Genomic DNA, 17,604 nt, shown 5'->3' on the forward strand with positions numbered 1-17,604 from the left:
AGTCCTAAATGTACTTACTACACATTTACCTTCCATATATGCCTACCCTTCATTCATAACTGCTTTACTTTTAATTATTGAAGGGCTTATGCCATGAAAAAAAAATTGTGTGCATTTCATCACAATGTATGAGTATAAATAGTTTAGGCATATTATTGATTAAATATCTGTCTCTGTTAGAAGATATCTCACATTTTTGTCAGTGACAGCACCCCCTGCACCCCACAAGTTCTGTTGCTTTCCTTTGTAACCAGGCACATTATTACATTAAAGCGACTCTGTATCCACACTCTGACCCCCCCAAACCACTTGTACACTTGTACTACACTTGTACAGCTACCTTGTTAGCTGCTTTTAATCCAAGATTTGTCCTGAGGTCCGTTCGGCAGGTGATGCAGTTATTGTCCTAAAAAAAAACTTTTAAACTTGCAGCCCGTGCTCAACGGCTGGGGGTTAAAATGTTTATGCATTAGGCTGGCACGCCCTCTCTGTCCCTCCTCCCCACCCTCCTCATCATTAGGAATGCTCCAGGCAGATTGTCTCCTATTCCTCAGCTGTGTGAATACTGAACATGGGCTGGATCGTTAAGGCACCTGTGCAATGTTCAGACAGGAGAAAATGTTCCAGTGGTATTCCTAATGATGAAGAGGGTGGGGAGGAGGGATGGAGGGGTGATGCAAAGTTAGGGAACAGATATTCTAAGCCCCGGCCGTTGGGCACGGGGCTGTAAGTTTTAAAAGTTGTTTTTTTGGACAATAAACGCATCACCTGCCGAACGGACCCCAGGACAGATCTTGGATTATAAGCCGCTATCTGAAGGTACAAGTGGTTTGGGGGGAGGGGGGGGTCAGTTTGTGGGTATAGAGTGGCTTTAATACATTTGTTTTATATACTCTTTTTATGCACTTAACGTTATGCACTTCCGTAACCTTGTGTATGTTAAGAGAGTTAAAGGACAACTCCCACGAAATTTTTTTTTAGCTTATTTAGCACACATTACAAAGTTATATAACTTTGTAATGTGGTTAAATACCCGGTCTGGCCCCCTTCCCCCACTTTCGGACCCCCGACCCCCCCGCCCGGAAGTTAAAGAATATATACATTACCTATTACGATCGTCACGGTCCTCTTCTCCCGGGCGGCATCTGGTGACAACGACATCAGAGCCGGGGGGCGGTCCGGGTCTTCTTCCTCCTCGGCGTCTTCATAGAGAGTGAATGGGACGGAAAAGGCTGCTGGTGCACATGCGCACCAGCAGCCTTTTCATTGGCTGGAGCGCATCACATGGCTTCCAGCTTCGTCAGCCCTGATTGGCTGAGGTTGCTGGAAGCCATGTGATGCGCTCCAGCCAATGAAAAGGCTGCCGGTGCGCAAGCGCACTGGCAGCCTTTTCCATCCCCAGGACCCGGAAATCAGAGACATCGCTGGACGGCGGACGGCGGTGACGGTGAGGCGGACGGCGGGCGAATGGAGTGGCGATCGTCACCGGAGGGATGGTGAGTATAGTGTCTGTGTGTTCTGTGTTTTTTTTGGGGGGGGGGGTCCCGCGGGAGTTGTCCTTTAAACTAGTACTACACAGAAATTCAATTAGATATATCTGTTTCTGCGAAAGAAAGAGAAATTGATTTTACGTGTAGTACAATTTCCTCTCTCTTTACATATACAGACTTAGGCTATGTTCCCACTATGTATAATACCTTCAATGGACGGTTTTATACTGTTGGGCAGCATTCGGCACGTTCCTGCAGCCAATACCACTGTATAGGCTGAAGAAACATTATCTGTTTCAATTGAATTGTGAGCACAGTCGGGTGTGCCCGCAATTCAATTAACAATTGACTACAGTGTAAAGTACATCCGCCAGCCGTACTTTACATTGTATGAACACCTATTGTTTCTGGACATTAAAATTACAAAAACAGTGGGCGGCAAACAAAGACAACATAGTGGGAACATAGCCTTATAGAAGTGCACAAAGGAAGTATACAGACAACTTTTAAATAGGAATGATAGATTGATAGTGACAGTGGAGAAGAAAAGTCGGGAAAATTAATCCCATAACATAATTTATGAGATGACTCTACGGTTCTGCTTTCTCCCAGAAACAGCACCACTCTCGTCCTCAGTTTGTGTTCGCTCTTTCCGCTCAGTTCCTATATAAAGAGAATACCACACAAAACCAGATGACAAGTGTGGCACTGCTTTTGAAATGAAGAAACTATGCACTTCTTATCCTGGATAATATCCTTTAGGGGAAGGAAGGAAGAAAGAGAAAGCATTTCTCACAGATAACACCCACTAAAATGCATAGATTGTTATGTTGTTATCGAAAGCAGGCTATGAAAAAAGTAATAATAATCAGATGACATTGTTGTAAACGTTCATAGTACATAGGATTTTGTGGGGCCAATTGTACTTTGTAATGGCACTCTTCAGTTTTCTATAAAATATATTGTGAATAAAAATATCTATCTATATATTTGAATTAAATTCAGAAAATCTGAAAAAAAAATCTATGCTAACTGTTTCTAGCCATTCAACCCCTTGAATAAAGCATTCAGTAGACACCATAGTATCTAGGTCTTTGGGCAAAAAGAGAGAGAGAGCAACATATGTGGTCATAGAACGACAGTGGGTTGACCATTATAGGTAGGGGTATGACAAAAGCTTCCTGTGTTTTATTTATTAGCAAGGTTTAATAGGTTGTCTGGTGGTATAACACTCAATTCAAAGCAAAAATGGAAAAATTTTAAAAATTCCCAGTCTTGAATGGGTTAAAGAAAAAAATGGGTTAAAAAATAAAACAGTACAATAGATGAATTGCTGTTTTTTTCTCTATTACGTTTAAAAAAATGTTTGTAGCTTATGACTTGTGTGTACCCCAAAGTGCAACCATTGTAAAATATTACTTATCCTACAAAAAACACATGCCCTTAATGGGCTATAAAGATTTTTAAAAAATTAGCTATCCATGATAATGATTTAAAGACTAAAATGAAAACATTACTTACACCTTCCAATAAAAGGTGCAAAAAAATAATTAGCTTGGCAACTCCAATACGCCACTACTTATTTGTCAGAACCTGAGTAAACTAGAAGAATGTTGTGCATATATACAGAATAATTTTCTGATCCCAGATCCCAGATTCATTTCTATTAATTAAGAATTTGGCACGAGGTTAAAGGGAGTCTCCTGTATTTGTTGGACCATTTATAGTCATTTATTTTTGATATGTGGTTCTATGTCTATTCCCTACGTATGCTGTGGACATATCCCTATTCTATCCATACGTCAATTTCAAAGTAGATCAAATAAGCAGCAGAGCACAACACACCAAACCATTTAGAATCCGAGTAGAGGTGGATTTGTTAAATAAATATCAGATCTCCTGCAGTGTTGAAGCAGAACAGCATGGCACATATGTTTTCATTTCTAGGGAAAAGCGTAACTACTTCTAGGAACATATATGAATTGTGAGAATGTATTTATATCAGGAATGGTAACACTTAATGCATTCTGGATGGGTGCCCAAACTTCTGTGATACCACGTGCGTATGTGTATGTGCGTGTGGGGTCGGACCAGACAGGTTTGCAGTTTTGTCCAGCGCACATCAATAAGCCTTGGGTGCACATTAATCTATTGCTGGCTGACCAGTTGTCCTTCCTTGGACCTCTATTGGTAGAAACAACCCACCCCATACTTTAATTTTTTATGTAAAAACATTTAGTGGCATGCCTTTACTGCTTTACACGCCTCATAGACACAATGAACAATGCCAGATTTTTTTTTTTTATAGGAAGCATTTGTAAGTATGCTCAGTGATTTCTGACCTGTGCACATTCCCTTTAGGGAGATATTCAATGTCATTCACTTTACCTTTCAGTAGTTTTGATATGGGTGTGTATAAATCTTTGTGGCTTTATGTGCTTCAGAAAGGCAACTTCTGGCTAAAGTGATGGTAAATCTGCTGGTCTGCAGGAGGCCACACAACACTAAAGGCCCTACTACACAGTGATTATTGGTCGTATTCAGATTATATCAGCCATTATGGTCAATAATCGCTTCAGGTAATATAAGACAACGATCAGCCAACATACACAATGTCGGCTGACCGTTGCCTTTCAACATATTGAAACATCAACAATCTAGATAGCAGCCATCTGCTGTTGTCGCTTTGTATAACATGACCAACGGCAGCAGACTGCTGCTATCTTCTATGGGCTGCCCGGACGATCTAAAGATTGTCCAGTCAACTCCCGGCGGTCTTCGTGGTCTTCAGTTTGGTGTTGGTATTTATAAATGGTGGTTGTTCCAATTCAACTTAAAGGGTTGTGCAAGTAGAAGAAGACAGCTTTAGACTTCTGCTTCCTGTCGCTAACTTGCTGTATTTCAATGTCTGAGGTATACTGCCGAGATGTGGAAATACAGGAAGTTAGCACTGGGAAACAGAAGGTTTGAAGGTTCTTTTCCACGCAAGTCAAATTGTCTTTCTAGTAAATAGGATCTTCTCTAAGAAATATAACAGGCTGTTATCCTTTGCCAGCTCAAAGTGGTCATATATACAAGAAAAAGGGATCAAAGAGATACTAGTTCTCCATAAAGACGTGTGGAGACTTAAAGACCATTCCTGATCAACTGGAAATTCTCAGAAGAAAGGATACTCAAAATCACTCTCACACCCCCTAGGCAAAGTGGTGGCACAATGATGTCGCCCTGCTCTGCACTGAAGAAGGGCAACAACCCCAAAACAGCTGTCTGCAGATGTGAAATCTTCCTTTTGGAGACATTGTTTGGTCCGAACAGAGTTCGGTTCAGGTTCGTACAAACCCGAACTCTCGGTAATGATTTCCGCTGTCTGCTCGCTCCGTGGAGAGGGTGGATACAGCGGGAGGACCGCCTGGAAAACTGGGATACAGCCATAGCCATAGGCTGTATCCCAGTTTTCCAGGCGGTCCTCCCGCTGTATCCACCCGCTCCACGGAGTGGGCAGACAGCGGGAATCTGATGCCAAGCGTTCGGGTTCATACAATCGGCAGTTTCGGACCATCCCTAATCCCCAGTCAATGTTCTAAGACTCCTAGATGGAGTGAAACACTTACGTGAAGAGACACCACTCTGCCTAAGTGATGTAAGGGCTTTTTTGCATATCCTTTCTTTCAAGTAAAGAGTTCATTGGCCAGGAACCCATGCATAGAGGATTCATTTTCTATCTACTGTAGGTCAGTGTTCTTGCATTGAGTGTTTTATGGGAACAAAAAAAAGTAATTAGGTTATTTCTACATTAGAAAATAAGTTGCATGGTTAAGAGGATAAATTATAGGGTAACATTAGAGATTGTGTACAATGTGTCACAGAAGAAAAGAATTATTATTATTTTTATTTAATTTTTTTGCAACTACTGTATACACACATGGCAATGTAACCCAATCTGAACTTATGTAAGGGGTAGGTTGCAGGACTGTATCTTTTAATCTTCCTAATCTAATCTGCCGGTTGTGTTTATTTTGTGGCGTGTCTTCCTACCTGTGTTGTTAATATGTGGGATAGGCCAAATTTATGTCCTGTCACTTTGGTATTTTGAGGCAAAAACTGAAACAATGAGAGGAGGCCTCTCTTAGTTTGGATAAGTAAATGAGTGCTGGATTCCAGGGGGTCTACATTACTTTGTCACTGACTTTACCATTGGTATTCTAGCAGTTGCAGACAGCTGCTGTCAGATGTAAACAGTTCGAGTGAGCACACATACCATGCAATCTGTGAGATGAGAACTTCTCCATTGCTTGCTTTTGACTGTTTTACTGTTCCTGGTACAGCTGTGTGATCCAAGAACACTAACTTTTGAGGCTTTCATTGCTACTCTCCAAGGGGACACCATGAGCTTATTAGGTCTCCTATTGTCTCGGCGTTGTCTACATACTGAACTGTAAAATGTTTGGTTTCTGGATTGTTTTTGTTGATTGATTTGCTTAGGCCCCACCGTTTGGTCAGCTGGTTTTAAACAGAGGAAGGTGGAATTTATGTACATTCATTAGAAATAACTGCTTTTGCCAGGAACAACTTCATTCCCAAATGTACTGTAGTGTTTCCAGCTAGTTCTCTTTTTTCCAGTTAATTTCATGAGTCTGTAAAAAGGAAGATGTTTGGGCAGTTTTAATGTAATGCATATTATATAGCTGATAGTCTAAAACTGTTCACACATTAAACATGGGGAGTACATTTTCGAATTAAGTAAACAGCTTTGATATCCTTACACATGAACTAAGATATGGACATTGGTCTCCTGTGGTTAATATGTGATTTATAAAATATTGTCATTTTTATCTTCCTTATAAAGTCCTGATACATGCCAGTAACATTACATGTCAAACAGAACACCCACACACCAAGTAGCCTCACTCTTATTTAATGAACACACCATCTGCCCCTCTCCGTTACAACACTATTCAACCCTGAACAACCCAGCCTTCCTGCAAGGAAGAGACCCCATCCCATTTACCATCAAATAAATAGAACTTAAAGTATCAATGTCGTAATAACTTTCAAAATCTGAATCAATAGTAGATGTGATATAAAGCAAGTTTACAATTTATATATATATTTTTTTTTTCGTTGTTTATCATGTGGTAAAACAAAACTATACTTACCAGAAATCCAGGTCCAGGCTCCTGAATGCAGATTTTTAGATTTGTGCTGCTTGAAAAAAAAACAGACTAAACACAGGAATTCTGGCCAGTACAGAGAGTCACAACTCTGTGTCCATCAATCACATGACTGCCTTCTTTCTGTGAGCGCTCATGTGGCCTGGAAAACACTGGACTTTCTGTTTTCTGACTATTTCTTGGTTTTTGAGAAAAAAGTGTCAGAAAACAGGAAGTGCCGTGTTTTCCATGATAACTAACAAAAAAAAAAGAATGTAAATTTCAAACTTGCCTTATCACATCTACTGTTGATTTAGATTTTGAAAGTTATGACGACAGTGGCACTTTAAATCCCTTTCAATTTTGTGAAATAATAAGATCAAGCTACATTCTTGCTTGAGATCAGGTATTTCTGCCCACACTTCCATTGTAAGAAGACAAAACTATGAGTCTGAGACTCCATTAGATAAAGTACCGCTGATGTTATCGGAACAAGTGACTGGTCACTCCAGAGATTAGACCTTATAGCCCTATTAAACAGAGAAATTATTTGCTAAATTAGGCAAATATCTCCCTAGGTAAAAGAGCCAATGATCAGCAGGCGACAACGTGTCAAAAGATAATCTACTGCTGGCCGCACATCTTCCTTTGTAATATAAGATGTGTGAAAACTGACTACCTCAAAGTTTGGGCTGTGTTAATGGTATGCTCTCTACTGAAAGTGTCACTGTCGTTTAAATTTTTTTTCCAAAAATCAATAGTACAGGTGATTTTAATAAACTTTGTAATTGGGTTTATTAGCCGAAAAATACATTTTTATCATGAAAAAACTGTTTGAAGCTCCCCCCCGTCTTCACGGTTCTCTTATGGAGAGGGGAGGAGTGGAGAGAGATGAGGCACCAAAACAGGACAACAAAGAGTTAATCTACAGTTAATCACCTGGCTATCTCCTCTTACAGTCAGCACTGACCTCTCTGACCTGAATATGCTGTCACCCACCTCCTTGTTGTGTAATCCTTTGTTCTCCACTTCAGACTAACTCCCTTCTCCCTCCTCCCCTCTCTATAGAACAGACAGGGTTGTGTCTGATGCAACAAGTCACAATTTCCTGATATTTTGCAGTGAATGGAAAAGTGGAGGGAGTGGGGGGGCCTGGGAAAAGTCTCTTTGAATGCAGATAATGGCATATTTGGCTAATAAACTCAATTACAAAGTTTCTTAAAATCGTCTGGACTATTGATTTCTACAAAAAAAAAACCCAGACAGTGACTCTTTAATAATATGGTGTCTGCAAAGGAGAAATCTCATTCCGTAAAGAAATGTTATAGAGAACACCTTATAAAACTGTTAAAGCAATTTCCTAAATCAGAATTACAAGGTCCCATGCAGATAGCTGGTTGCATACATTCATTCATGAGGTCAATAGATGGAAGATAATAAAATGGCGAGAGAAAGAGGGGAAAACATAAAACTTTAAAGTCATATAGGAGACAAATCTGTAAAACCATTATCTAGCATATGCCATTATAAAAATGTGCATGGTTTCATTTAGCAGGAACGCAGTGTGTATTTCAGATGACTTCCAGTTTTTTTTTTATTATGACTTTGTACTTAGTTCCTACTGATTTAGGTCTCTGATAAAGGGAAACACATTAAAAGAAAGGTTGTAAGTGAAGTACATATGTTCTATTATGTATATGAGGAAGTTTGTCTTAGTCTGATGAGGGTAAGGAACGTGATCAGCATTCCATCAAGTGTAAAGATCCTTCAGCTTCACAAACATTTTTTACCCTGAACAATACACAGTAATAGATGGCTAATATAACCACTTCCCAGCCACTTTATATAAATATACGGCAGCTAGCCGTGTGTCAGGCTGCAGTATTGGTGTATTTTTTTGCTTCTTTTACAGTCCCCATTCCTAGAACACTTAAAACATTTTTGCTATATGCCCAGAGGTGTAACCAACAGTCTATGGTCCAGGGACCCTTATTATGATCTGATAAGTTTGGTCTCGAGTCTGCTAGTAGCATGTCATAGTGGAATCCTGCATTCAGTAACCTTTATTTTTGCCCAACTGTTCCACTGTATCAAATTAGATTCTCTGAGCAACACCTGCATTATTCATGAAATGAGCACTTTATCCTTCATGCTAGTTGAAATGAAGATACACCAATTGCCAAATGAAACAATGCACCAGGAAGCAAGCAGCCAGCAGTTATGGATTTTGTTTCATACTTAGCTGGAGCGTATTGGAGACTTGCTGATTTTGGGTTGTGGGAAAGCCCCTGGCCCTCCATCTCAGCTAGCTGTACTAATTCATAGCGACGGGGCTGATCTCTGGAGTGAGAGATGAAAGGCACATCTGCCAACTCCAGTTAATCAGGGCAGAGTAGCCCCAGTAGAAGTGGAACCCACTTGTCTTAAATGTGCGTTGGGACGTTCTCAATAGGTGAATGAAGCATCCTTTGGGCTTTTAGCTGTAGTCACGTATTTCTTATGAGATGCATGTCGTTCGTCGAATTGACATTTTGCATGACACTTCACCACTATGACCATACAAACTTGGCCAGGCATGAAAACAGTATTTGTCCCTAGTTTTACTATTGATGCTTTGCCACTGTTTCCCTTTTTACAGTATGTTGGAAATTTTCAATTAAGTTTCAAAAGAAAAACGAAATACTTTAAAGACACCAAAAATATCCTAGCATTTCCTTAGTCTTTTTTTGTATTTGTCTTATATTACAATAAAACCATAGAAATATATGAACAGCCTTCTTTGTATGTCTGAAGATATCAGCCACATGACCACTCCTCCTCCACCTTCTCCTTCTCTTCCTCATTGTCTTGTGCCTGGCAGTGAAGGCTCCCAGTAATGAGTGCCATTTTCGGTGCTCACTTACTGAGCTTTCACAAGGCTCTATTGTATGTAGACTGCACATCTCCTGTTTACACAGGGCCATGCCTGGCCAACATTCTGCCTATGTAAAAGGTCTTTAGAGAACTGTCAAAGCAGGAGCTTCCCCACCTAGTCTTTGGTTGGACAAAAAGATTTTTGAGCTCCTCTGCTTGGATTACCCCTATTCTCTGCAGTATTCCCCCAACCAGAGATGGTATGGAGGAGTCCTTGCATTTTCTAAAAGGTTTTTACAACTGTTTGTTAGTCAATAGAAATTTTGTTTGTTTTTGAAACGGTGAGAACAAAATTATGACCTGTTTACATTAACTTATAGGCTTAGTGTTAAATGGACTTCCAGTGTAAGTCTATGGGGTTTGGCTAGGTCACAGACAGGAAAGGAGTGTGCAGCTGCACCGTCTTATTTCTGCTCGAGCTACTAATCCTTAAGGGTTTAAGTGCGATTAAATCCAATGTTTTAATTACAACCTTAGGTATGGGAAAATGCAATGTTTCAACCCCAAGGGACTTTTTCAAACATGGGGTGAAGACATTGCATTATTCTGCTGATGCAGTTAAAGTTTAAATGTATTCGGACTATGGATGCTTTTGAATGGCAGGTACTTTTTAAGGATTCCTCTATATGGTTTTTCATTGAGGGGTTTTCCCATGGATAATTCTCTTTTCTTAATTTAGTCTGGACGCTGCACAACCAAATTACCATACTTCCCTGCACAAATCTTCCACCAAAGCCACTTCAACTTAGTTCCCATAGAGGTGAAGAGAGAGAGAGTGTATTATAACATCCATCTAAGTTATCAGTGCAGAAGAAAGATCTTCACTAGAGATGAGCGAACCTGGAGCATGCTCGAGTCGATCCGAACCCGAACTTTCGGCATTTGATTAGAGGTGGCTGCTGAAGTTGGATAAAGCCCTAAGGCTATGTGGAAATCATGGATATAGTCATTGGCTGTATCCATGTTTTCCAGACAACCTTAGAGATTTATCCAAGTTCAGCAGATCGACCCGAACCCAGTTCGCTCATCTCTAATCTTCACTGTGGCAGAGAAGGAACTGTATATGGTAGCTCAGTAAAGGATATAGGGAATCGAGCTCTGGCCTCATGGTAGACTTCCCTGTTTATCTGCATTATTTGGTATGTACTGTATATTAACAAAAGTTTTCCATACAAATTAATTTTTCCACCTTTTCTTCATGAAAGGTGGTATTGTCATTAACTCCTACCTGTCTTGCCCTAATAAATTTTCACTGACAACAAGGAAACATTGTAACATGCAGAAGCGTGCCAAAGACAACACAGTGTGCAAAGTATAACACAAACCCTTCAAAAGTTAGAAATGTGAACTACCACAGAGTGAAACGTAAGAGCAAACCCATTGACTTGTCATGTATATACAACATAGATTGACGTGGTATTAACAAGAAACACACATACAAAGGTTTATAGTGGATATGTCAGGTCTTTTATACTGCCTCTTGTGAGGTCAGCATAGGATAGAAGGGGGAACACTGAGCTTAGACTTAATCATTAGACTAAATGCAGACATGTAGTGCTATTCTTGTCATCAAAATGACAGACACAATCGGACCTCAGCAAATCTATTCTAATATAAGTCAGGAGGTTCACTGAGCACATTGACACCAGTTGTACAATGGATAAGTAAGGATTTTTAAAGTGACAGTGACACTTTTTAAAGGCAAACTATCACAAGGTTTGTTCTAGTTAAACTGCTTAGAAAACCCTAAAAGAGATTACTGAGCACCAAAATACTTGAGTGCCCATTACTCAAGTCAAGTATTTTTCAATACTTGTGTACTCAATTTGAGTAAAGAGCCCCTCTCAAATCAATGGGTGACTCAAGTATTTAACCAGATGCCCCTCATTTGGCAAAGCAGAGGGTACCTGGTTAATCTAAAAGTGGCAGTCTGGTCCCCCAGGGGGTTAAGTTAATCCCCTTTGGGCCAGACTATGCTCTGTTGGGGGAGTTATACTTATGATCATGGGCTCGACTCACGTCTTCTCTCGTCAGCACTGGCTCCAGTAGTTTTTGCTCAGCCAATTGGCTGCTGCTGGAGCTAATGCTGAAGAGAGAAGGCATGCGCTGAGCCCAATGCCACCCACGTTCACACAGCACAGTCTAGCTGTTAGGGGTTAACTGCCATGCAACAAGACTGTGCCCAAAATGCTGTGATGAGCACACTGTGCCCACTCCAGTAGGTGTAGTGCACTTAACACAGCTGATGGGCCCAGTCTGGCCCCCAGGGGGCTAAGTGGGGATGCTTTTCTGTACCTACTTCACCCACTGGGGACCAGACTTTGCCCAATATGCTGTGCAGAGCTTACTGTGCTCAATCTTTCAGCACTAGAATATTGGTGGCTAAAAATAAAAAAATAAAATGAATATATAATATATATATCGTGTGTGTGTGTACACAATCTGACTTCAAGCTTTAGCTGTAGTATTAGCTGTAAGTACTATATTGTCAATCCAAATTTTTTAAATGATGAAATACAGACTGAAAATCAGACTGAGGTGAGGGCTTGACAGAAGGAGAGATCCAGTACTCTTCTTTGGATAGCTGCCAAAACCTTAGTGTAAACTATGCAGACTTGTACACCCTCTTTTCCCAGTGCCTCCCCAAATCTACAGTGAAACTTATTAGTAGAGCAGTACAGATTATAGATGCCCATTGTTACTCTCTCAGGTTTTGAAACAGTGTATCTTATTCATGAAACAGTGGGTGAATGTGCTGACGGCAAATAAGCAGACTCCTGTTTCTTGCCATACAAAAGTGACTGGTTGTACAGTTCACAATGACTTTTTCTGCATCTCAAGGTAGTTTAAGTGACTGAAAACAAGAGTTCTGTTGATGGTTCAACTTAGTACAACTTATATGTTGCTGCCATCTTCTCACATTACAGACTGGCCAAATATAAAATGTTTATGAATTCCACTTTACCTATCTCCAAGTCAGGCACAATTCATATATGGTATCTATTCATCCATATGTTTGTTATAAATATATATACCACCAGCTACCAGAATAATAAAACCACCTGATATAGTGCAGGCCCCCTTTTGCCACCAAAACCTGCAATGGAGCCAATGATTTTTTTTTTTTAACTTTGTCACTGATCTGCACATTGATTGTTGGAGAATTCATACAATGTATAATTGATTAACCATGTTTGGATGGTTCTTATGTGAAAGGGGTATTTTAATCTTGTAGGTCTCATCAAGGTGAATATTTTTGAAAATACATTCATTTAGCAAACTCTAGCCTCCTCATATGCCTGCTCTTTCCCTCCCATTGTTGGCAACCACCGCTCTGCTTTAAAAGCAGTAGTCTACTAGTGTGTGTATATCTATACTGTACGTTTTGGCATACAAACACTAACCTAAATGTTGTCAGATCAGTGAGCCGTAAGATCACACCTTGAAAAGCCTATGCACTTGTCAGGCAAGGAGAGAGAAAATATATATTTTTAGGCCGGGTTCACACTACGTATAACACTGTCCATTCTTCATTATTTTCATTTCTGGTGAATTTGGATGTGGGCGCATCTGTGTACGCCCACATCTCAATTCACTGCTGCACATAACTGAGCGTGTGGCCGGGGCCGCACCCTCCATTGTGTGAATTGACATGTTCTGTGCGGCCGCAGAAAACTGACATGTCAGTTTTTTGTGCGACCGGATGGAATCCCGGCCGGAGCGTATACTATGTGTATACACTCCGGCCGGAATTTCATTCATTCACATACAACGTATGTTTTGTATAAATCACGGCTGTTGTTGCATACATTATATGGGCAACCCACTAATTTCAATGTACTTTGTAATAATTATTAACCCCCTATAATGGCACTATGGGGGAAACGCTTGGCATTTGACTCCTAGTGGCTAAAGAAGTTGGATGCAGCTCTAGGGGTGCTAGGGAAACATGGATGCAACCTATGGCTGTATCAATGTTTTCCAGGACTTTCTAGGACTGCACCCAACTTCTCCAGCCATCGGGATTTAAATGCATAGCGCTCAGGTTCAGTCAAACCCAAATGTTCAGCAAGTTCGCTCATCATTACTGCAGACTACTGATAGTTGGGAGTATCACTACTAGGATAACTTGCCATCATCTTATCCATAGGACAACCCTTTCAAGACCTATCAACATGTAGGAATTATTAAGATGATTAAATAGATTTTGAGGGAGATTTATCAAACAGGTGTACAGTAGAATTGTCTTAGTTGCCCCTACTTTAACCCAGTTTGATAAATCTCCCCCATAGTCCAAACTGAATTCAGTCCAAATTTCAGAAAAAAATGGGAGTGTGTAGACGATAATGCAGAATCATGAATACAGACATCAATGAAACAATTCTCTAGTTAAAATCTATTGTTAAGAAAAGGTTGCTAGATCTTGTGTTATTGTAAATGATTGTTTCCACTTCTTACAAATGTACTGTATTCTATGCAATATTGTAAAGGGTCAAAAGAAGATAGATGAAGAATCCTTTGTATTAAACTTTTTTTTTTGTATGTGTATGTAGGTGGCATCCAAAGCTGGAGTCTATGAAGTGCTCAATCAACTAGGCTTCAGTGAATTTGAGAATGTGAAAGACCAGCCTTTGTCTCGGCTGCGTTATCGTTGGCAACAGCAAAACTCCAACTTGCTTCCCTTCCGAGGAGAGTTTATTTAGGACTGCTCTATCCTTACTTGCTAGATCTCTCGTTATTTGGATCCCTCGAAAATGGCCTTTAAAAGGCAAGCAAAAACTTGTGGTGTTTTTTATGTGGTCACAGAAATCCCTAAAGAGTACATTGGAAGTGACCATAAAGAAGTACTGTCATTGACCCTACTGTATAATGTAAAAGAGACTAAATAACCACACATTCCATCTATTTCTTTTTTTTTTTTTATTATTATTATTTCCGATGAGTAAAAATAATTTCTTTTCCTACAACCAGTATATTCAGTGGGTTGACGTGCGTGGAAAGGCTATATTTGGCCGTGTGGTTTATATATGCTCAGGAGCTCTCTCTATACGACTGCCACTTTGTTAATATTCATAAGGAATAAAATGATGAGTTTTCCAATGTAAGCAGCAAATGTCTACCAGATATAACACAAATGCTGCCAAACTGTGCATGAAATGGACAGACTAGATGTGTACAAAATTTTGCTGTTTTTATTGTTTAATATGTGATTTAAGATTCTTTTAGAAAAATATACTAATAAAAAATCTAAAAAAAAAAATGCCTAAAAATAAATAGGGTGTAGCATGCCTTATTTGAAAGGACCTGATGTACAGCAAAAAAAAAAAAAAAAGTAGTATGCTACTGTGTGAGCCATAAAAATCTGTGGTGTTAAGTAAAAAAAATTATTGTAGGAGTAGTATTGTAATTGGCTAAAGAAAAAAAAACAGTTATAGCAAAGCGCAACCTTTAAGAGAATGTTACATAAAAGGGATTATCCAGCATTAGAAAAAAAAAAACACATCTGCTATCTTGCCAAATTGGCACCACCTTTGTCCCTAGGTTATGTATGGTATTGCAATTTAGCTCCATTCACTGAGCTACAATACCACACTCAAATTGAGGACAAGAGTGATGCTGTTTCTGAAAGACAGCATCCATGTTTTTCTAAACCTAGATAACCCCTTTAACTTATGTTACATCAGATGACACATGTAACATCTTAGCAAAACATTTCTTAAATGTTGACCTGTGGAAATACATTTTTGAAAAGACTAAAAGAAATATAGTTGTATAATTTTTTTTTCTTTTTTAAATACATTTTTAATGCAGTAATCATGCTGCCTAATCAGAAAATGAATTAAACATCTTTCCCACAAATAGAGATCAAGTATGAAGGGGACTGTGTGTTATGCATGCAACAAGCATAGGGCTTAGTGTTTAACGCTGCCCCCTGTAGTCAAGGAAGAGTATTGGAGTTCTCAATTCATTGTGTGCACCGCTAACTTAAGGGCACTAGATTTTTTTTTTTTTTTTTTTTTTACAAAGAAGCTGCCTTAAAAAAATTAGAATATGGTAAATCTACCTGCCTGCTCCCTCGTGGCTGCTGTTCTAGTGGTACCAGGTTCCTGCTCTAACAACCACTTACTGGGGTGGGTTATTGCTGCAGCCACTGGCTGAGTAGGCATTTCTGGAAGTGTTGATCGTTGAGAACTGTGTATGACCAGAAGAGCAGCATAATGGGCAGGGGAGTATACCTTATTTTTTATTTTTAAGCCAGCCTTTGACAAAGGAATCCAACCTCTCAACAACCATTTTAATGATGAGGTCATGCTTATATGTTTATAGATTTTCTTGGTACAAAATCAATATGTGAGAAATTAAATATAAGATACCACAAGCTTTCCCTTTTAAATGAGATTTTACCTCTTAAGGTAGCTTCACACACACCGTATCACAGTGGATTTTATGCTGCAGGTCCGCAGCAGATCTGCAGCAGATTTGATCTAAATAATTGAACACCGCATCAAATCTGCACCATCAAATCTGTTGCGGATCCTGTACGTGTGTATGCACCCTAAAGAAGAATTTGACAAACCATTCATCCTAAATCATGTCCCTGTATTTCTTCCATCTATATTTTTGATCTATCTTTGATTTAAACAAGGTTCGCTCTGATTTTATGTAATAATTTAAATATCCATATTTTGGTTGATAATTGTTTGTTTTATTGTTTTTTATGATTCCATTGAGTAATGTCTCAATTTATTTCTGTGTTGTTTATAATGTATGACAAGCTTTTCTTACCCCATTTGTAGAAAGGTTTCCAAAAAACTTTTTATCAGCACTGCCGAAATAATAAAAAGAGAAAATATCAACTCATACAGATGTATTGGAAAGTCTGCTTTTTAAATACAACCTCTGATACATTTCTGAATTGCTAAATCCACTTAATAGTAGAATATGTCTAGAGTCAACAAGATTACACAGATGTGCAGACCTAGAGTACATTTCGGGTTTGTCCAAACCCGAACTCTTGGTATTTGATTACCAGTGAGTGAAGAAGTTTGATGCAGCCTAAGGCTGGGTTCACACTACGTGTATTTCAGTCAGTATTGTGGGCCATATAACGGTAAATAACTGCCATTATTTCAATACAACAGCCGTTGTTTTAAAATAACAGCAAATATTTGCCATTAAATGGCGGCCATCCACTCAATGTCAACATTGTGTGAACAGATCCTGTGTTTTCAATCCACTCCTGGTTTTGGTTGCAATATGAGGACCACAATACTGACTGAAATATATACGTAGTGTGAACCCAGCCCTAGGGAGTCATGTTGCCATGTGATAGTGGACCTTATTTTTTAGGGAAGAATATCTTCATAATAACTCTACTGTACAGAAGCTTTGATGAAGTTGTGGGGACTTTGTATGCTTAATGCAACATGTTTAAAGTCTAGTTGTCACGAAGCCTGGACCATCCATGGAGACTAACATGGCGGGCCGGTAATGCACAGGACCCCAATTAGATCAAAATGTGGGTCGCTTGCAGTACCTACCTAACATAGTCACCTTTCTTGATACCAAAAATTCCACTGGCAAATGGATTTCAGTTCGAGCCAGGTCCAGACTTCATTCCTTCTAGCTAAAGCAGTTGATGAAACACTATGATTTTGACAATTTGTCTCCTGTCCAGCTGCATGATCACAAATTGCAGAAGCCCAAACAATGTATTTATGAGGATACAAAAAAATAAATTATATATATATATATATATATATATATATATATATATATACACACACACACACAATCTCTTATCTCTCTCTCTCTCTCTCTCTCTCTCTCTCTCTCTGTATACATTATATATATATATATATATATATATATATATATATATATATATATATATACATATATACAACCAATCCAAGGGCCATATATCTTCTAAGCTGAGCCAGGAGAAAAAAAATCTGAGGACTGCTTGTTAGTGCCACTGTTAATTTGTAATCCAGGAATTTTACCACAAGACAAAATGGGGCAATGCAGAAGAATTATATACGCCAAAT

The 17,604-nt window shown here is 39.2% G+C and overlaps 1 protein-coding gene across 5 annotated transcripts in view; it reads left to right on the forward strand.

Annotated features, from left to right (window-relative positions):
* Positions 1-16,770, forward strand: part of PALD1 (phosphatase domain containing paladin 1) — a 189,198-nt gene extending 172,428 nt beyond the window's left edge. For all 5 annotated transcript variants that reach the window (XM_069980555.1, XM_069980556.1, XM_069980554.1 and 2 more), the window contains one exon: positions 14,107-16,770. In XM_069980555.1, coding sequence (XP_069836656.1) covers positions 14,107-14,256 — 150 coding nt within the window. In that variant the 3' untranslated portion in view covers positions 14,257-16,770. The remainder of the gene's footprint in view (positions 1-14,106) is intronic.
* The last annotated feature ends 834 nt before the right edge of the window (positions 16,771-17,604 follow it).

Source organism: Dendropsophus ebraccatus, chromosome 8, assembly GCF_027789765.1.
Source record: "Dendropsophus ebraccatus isolate aDenEbr1 chromosome 8, aDenEbr1.pat, whole genome shotgun sequence".
In the NCBI taxonomy this organism is placed as follows: domain Eukaryota; kingdom Metazoa; phylum Chordata; class Amphibia; order Anura; family Hylidae; genus Dendropsophus; species Dendropsophus ebraccatus.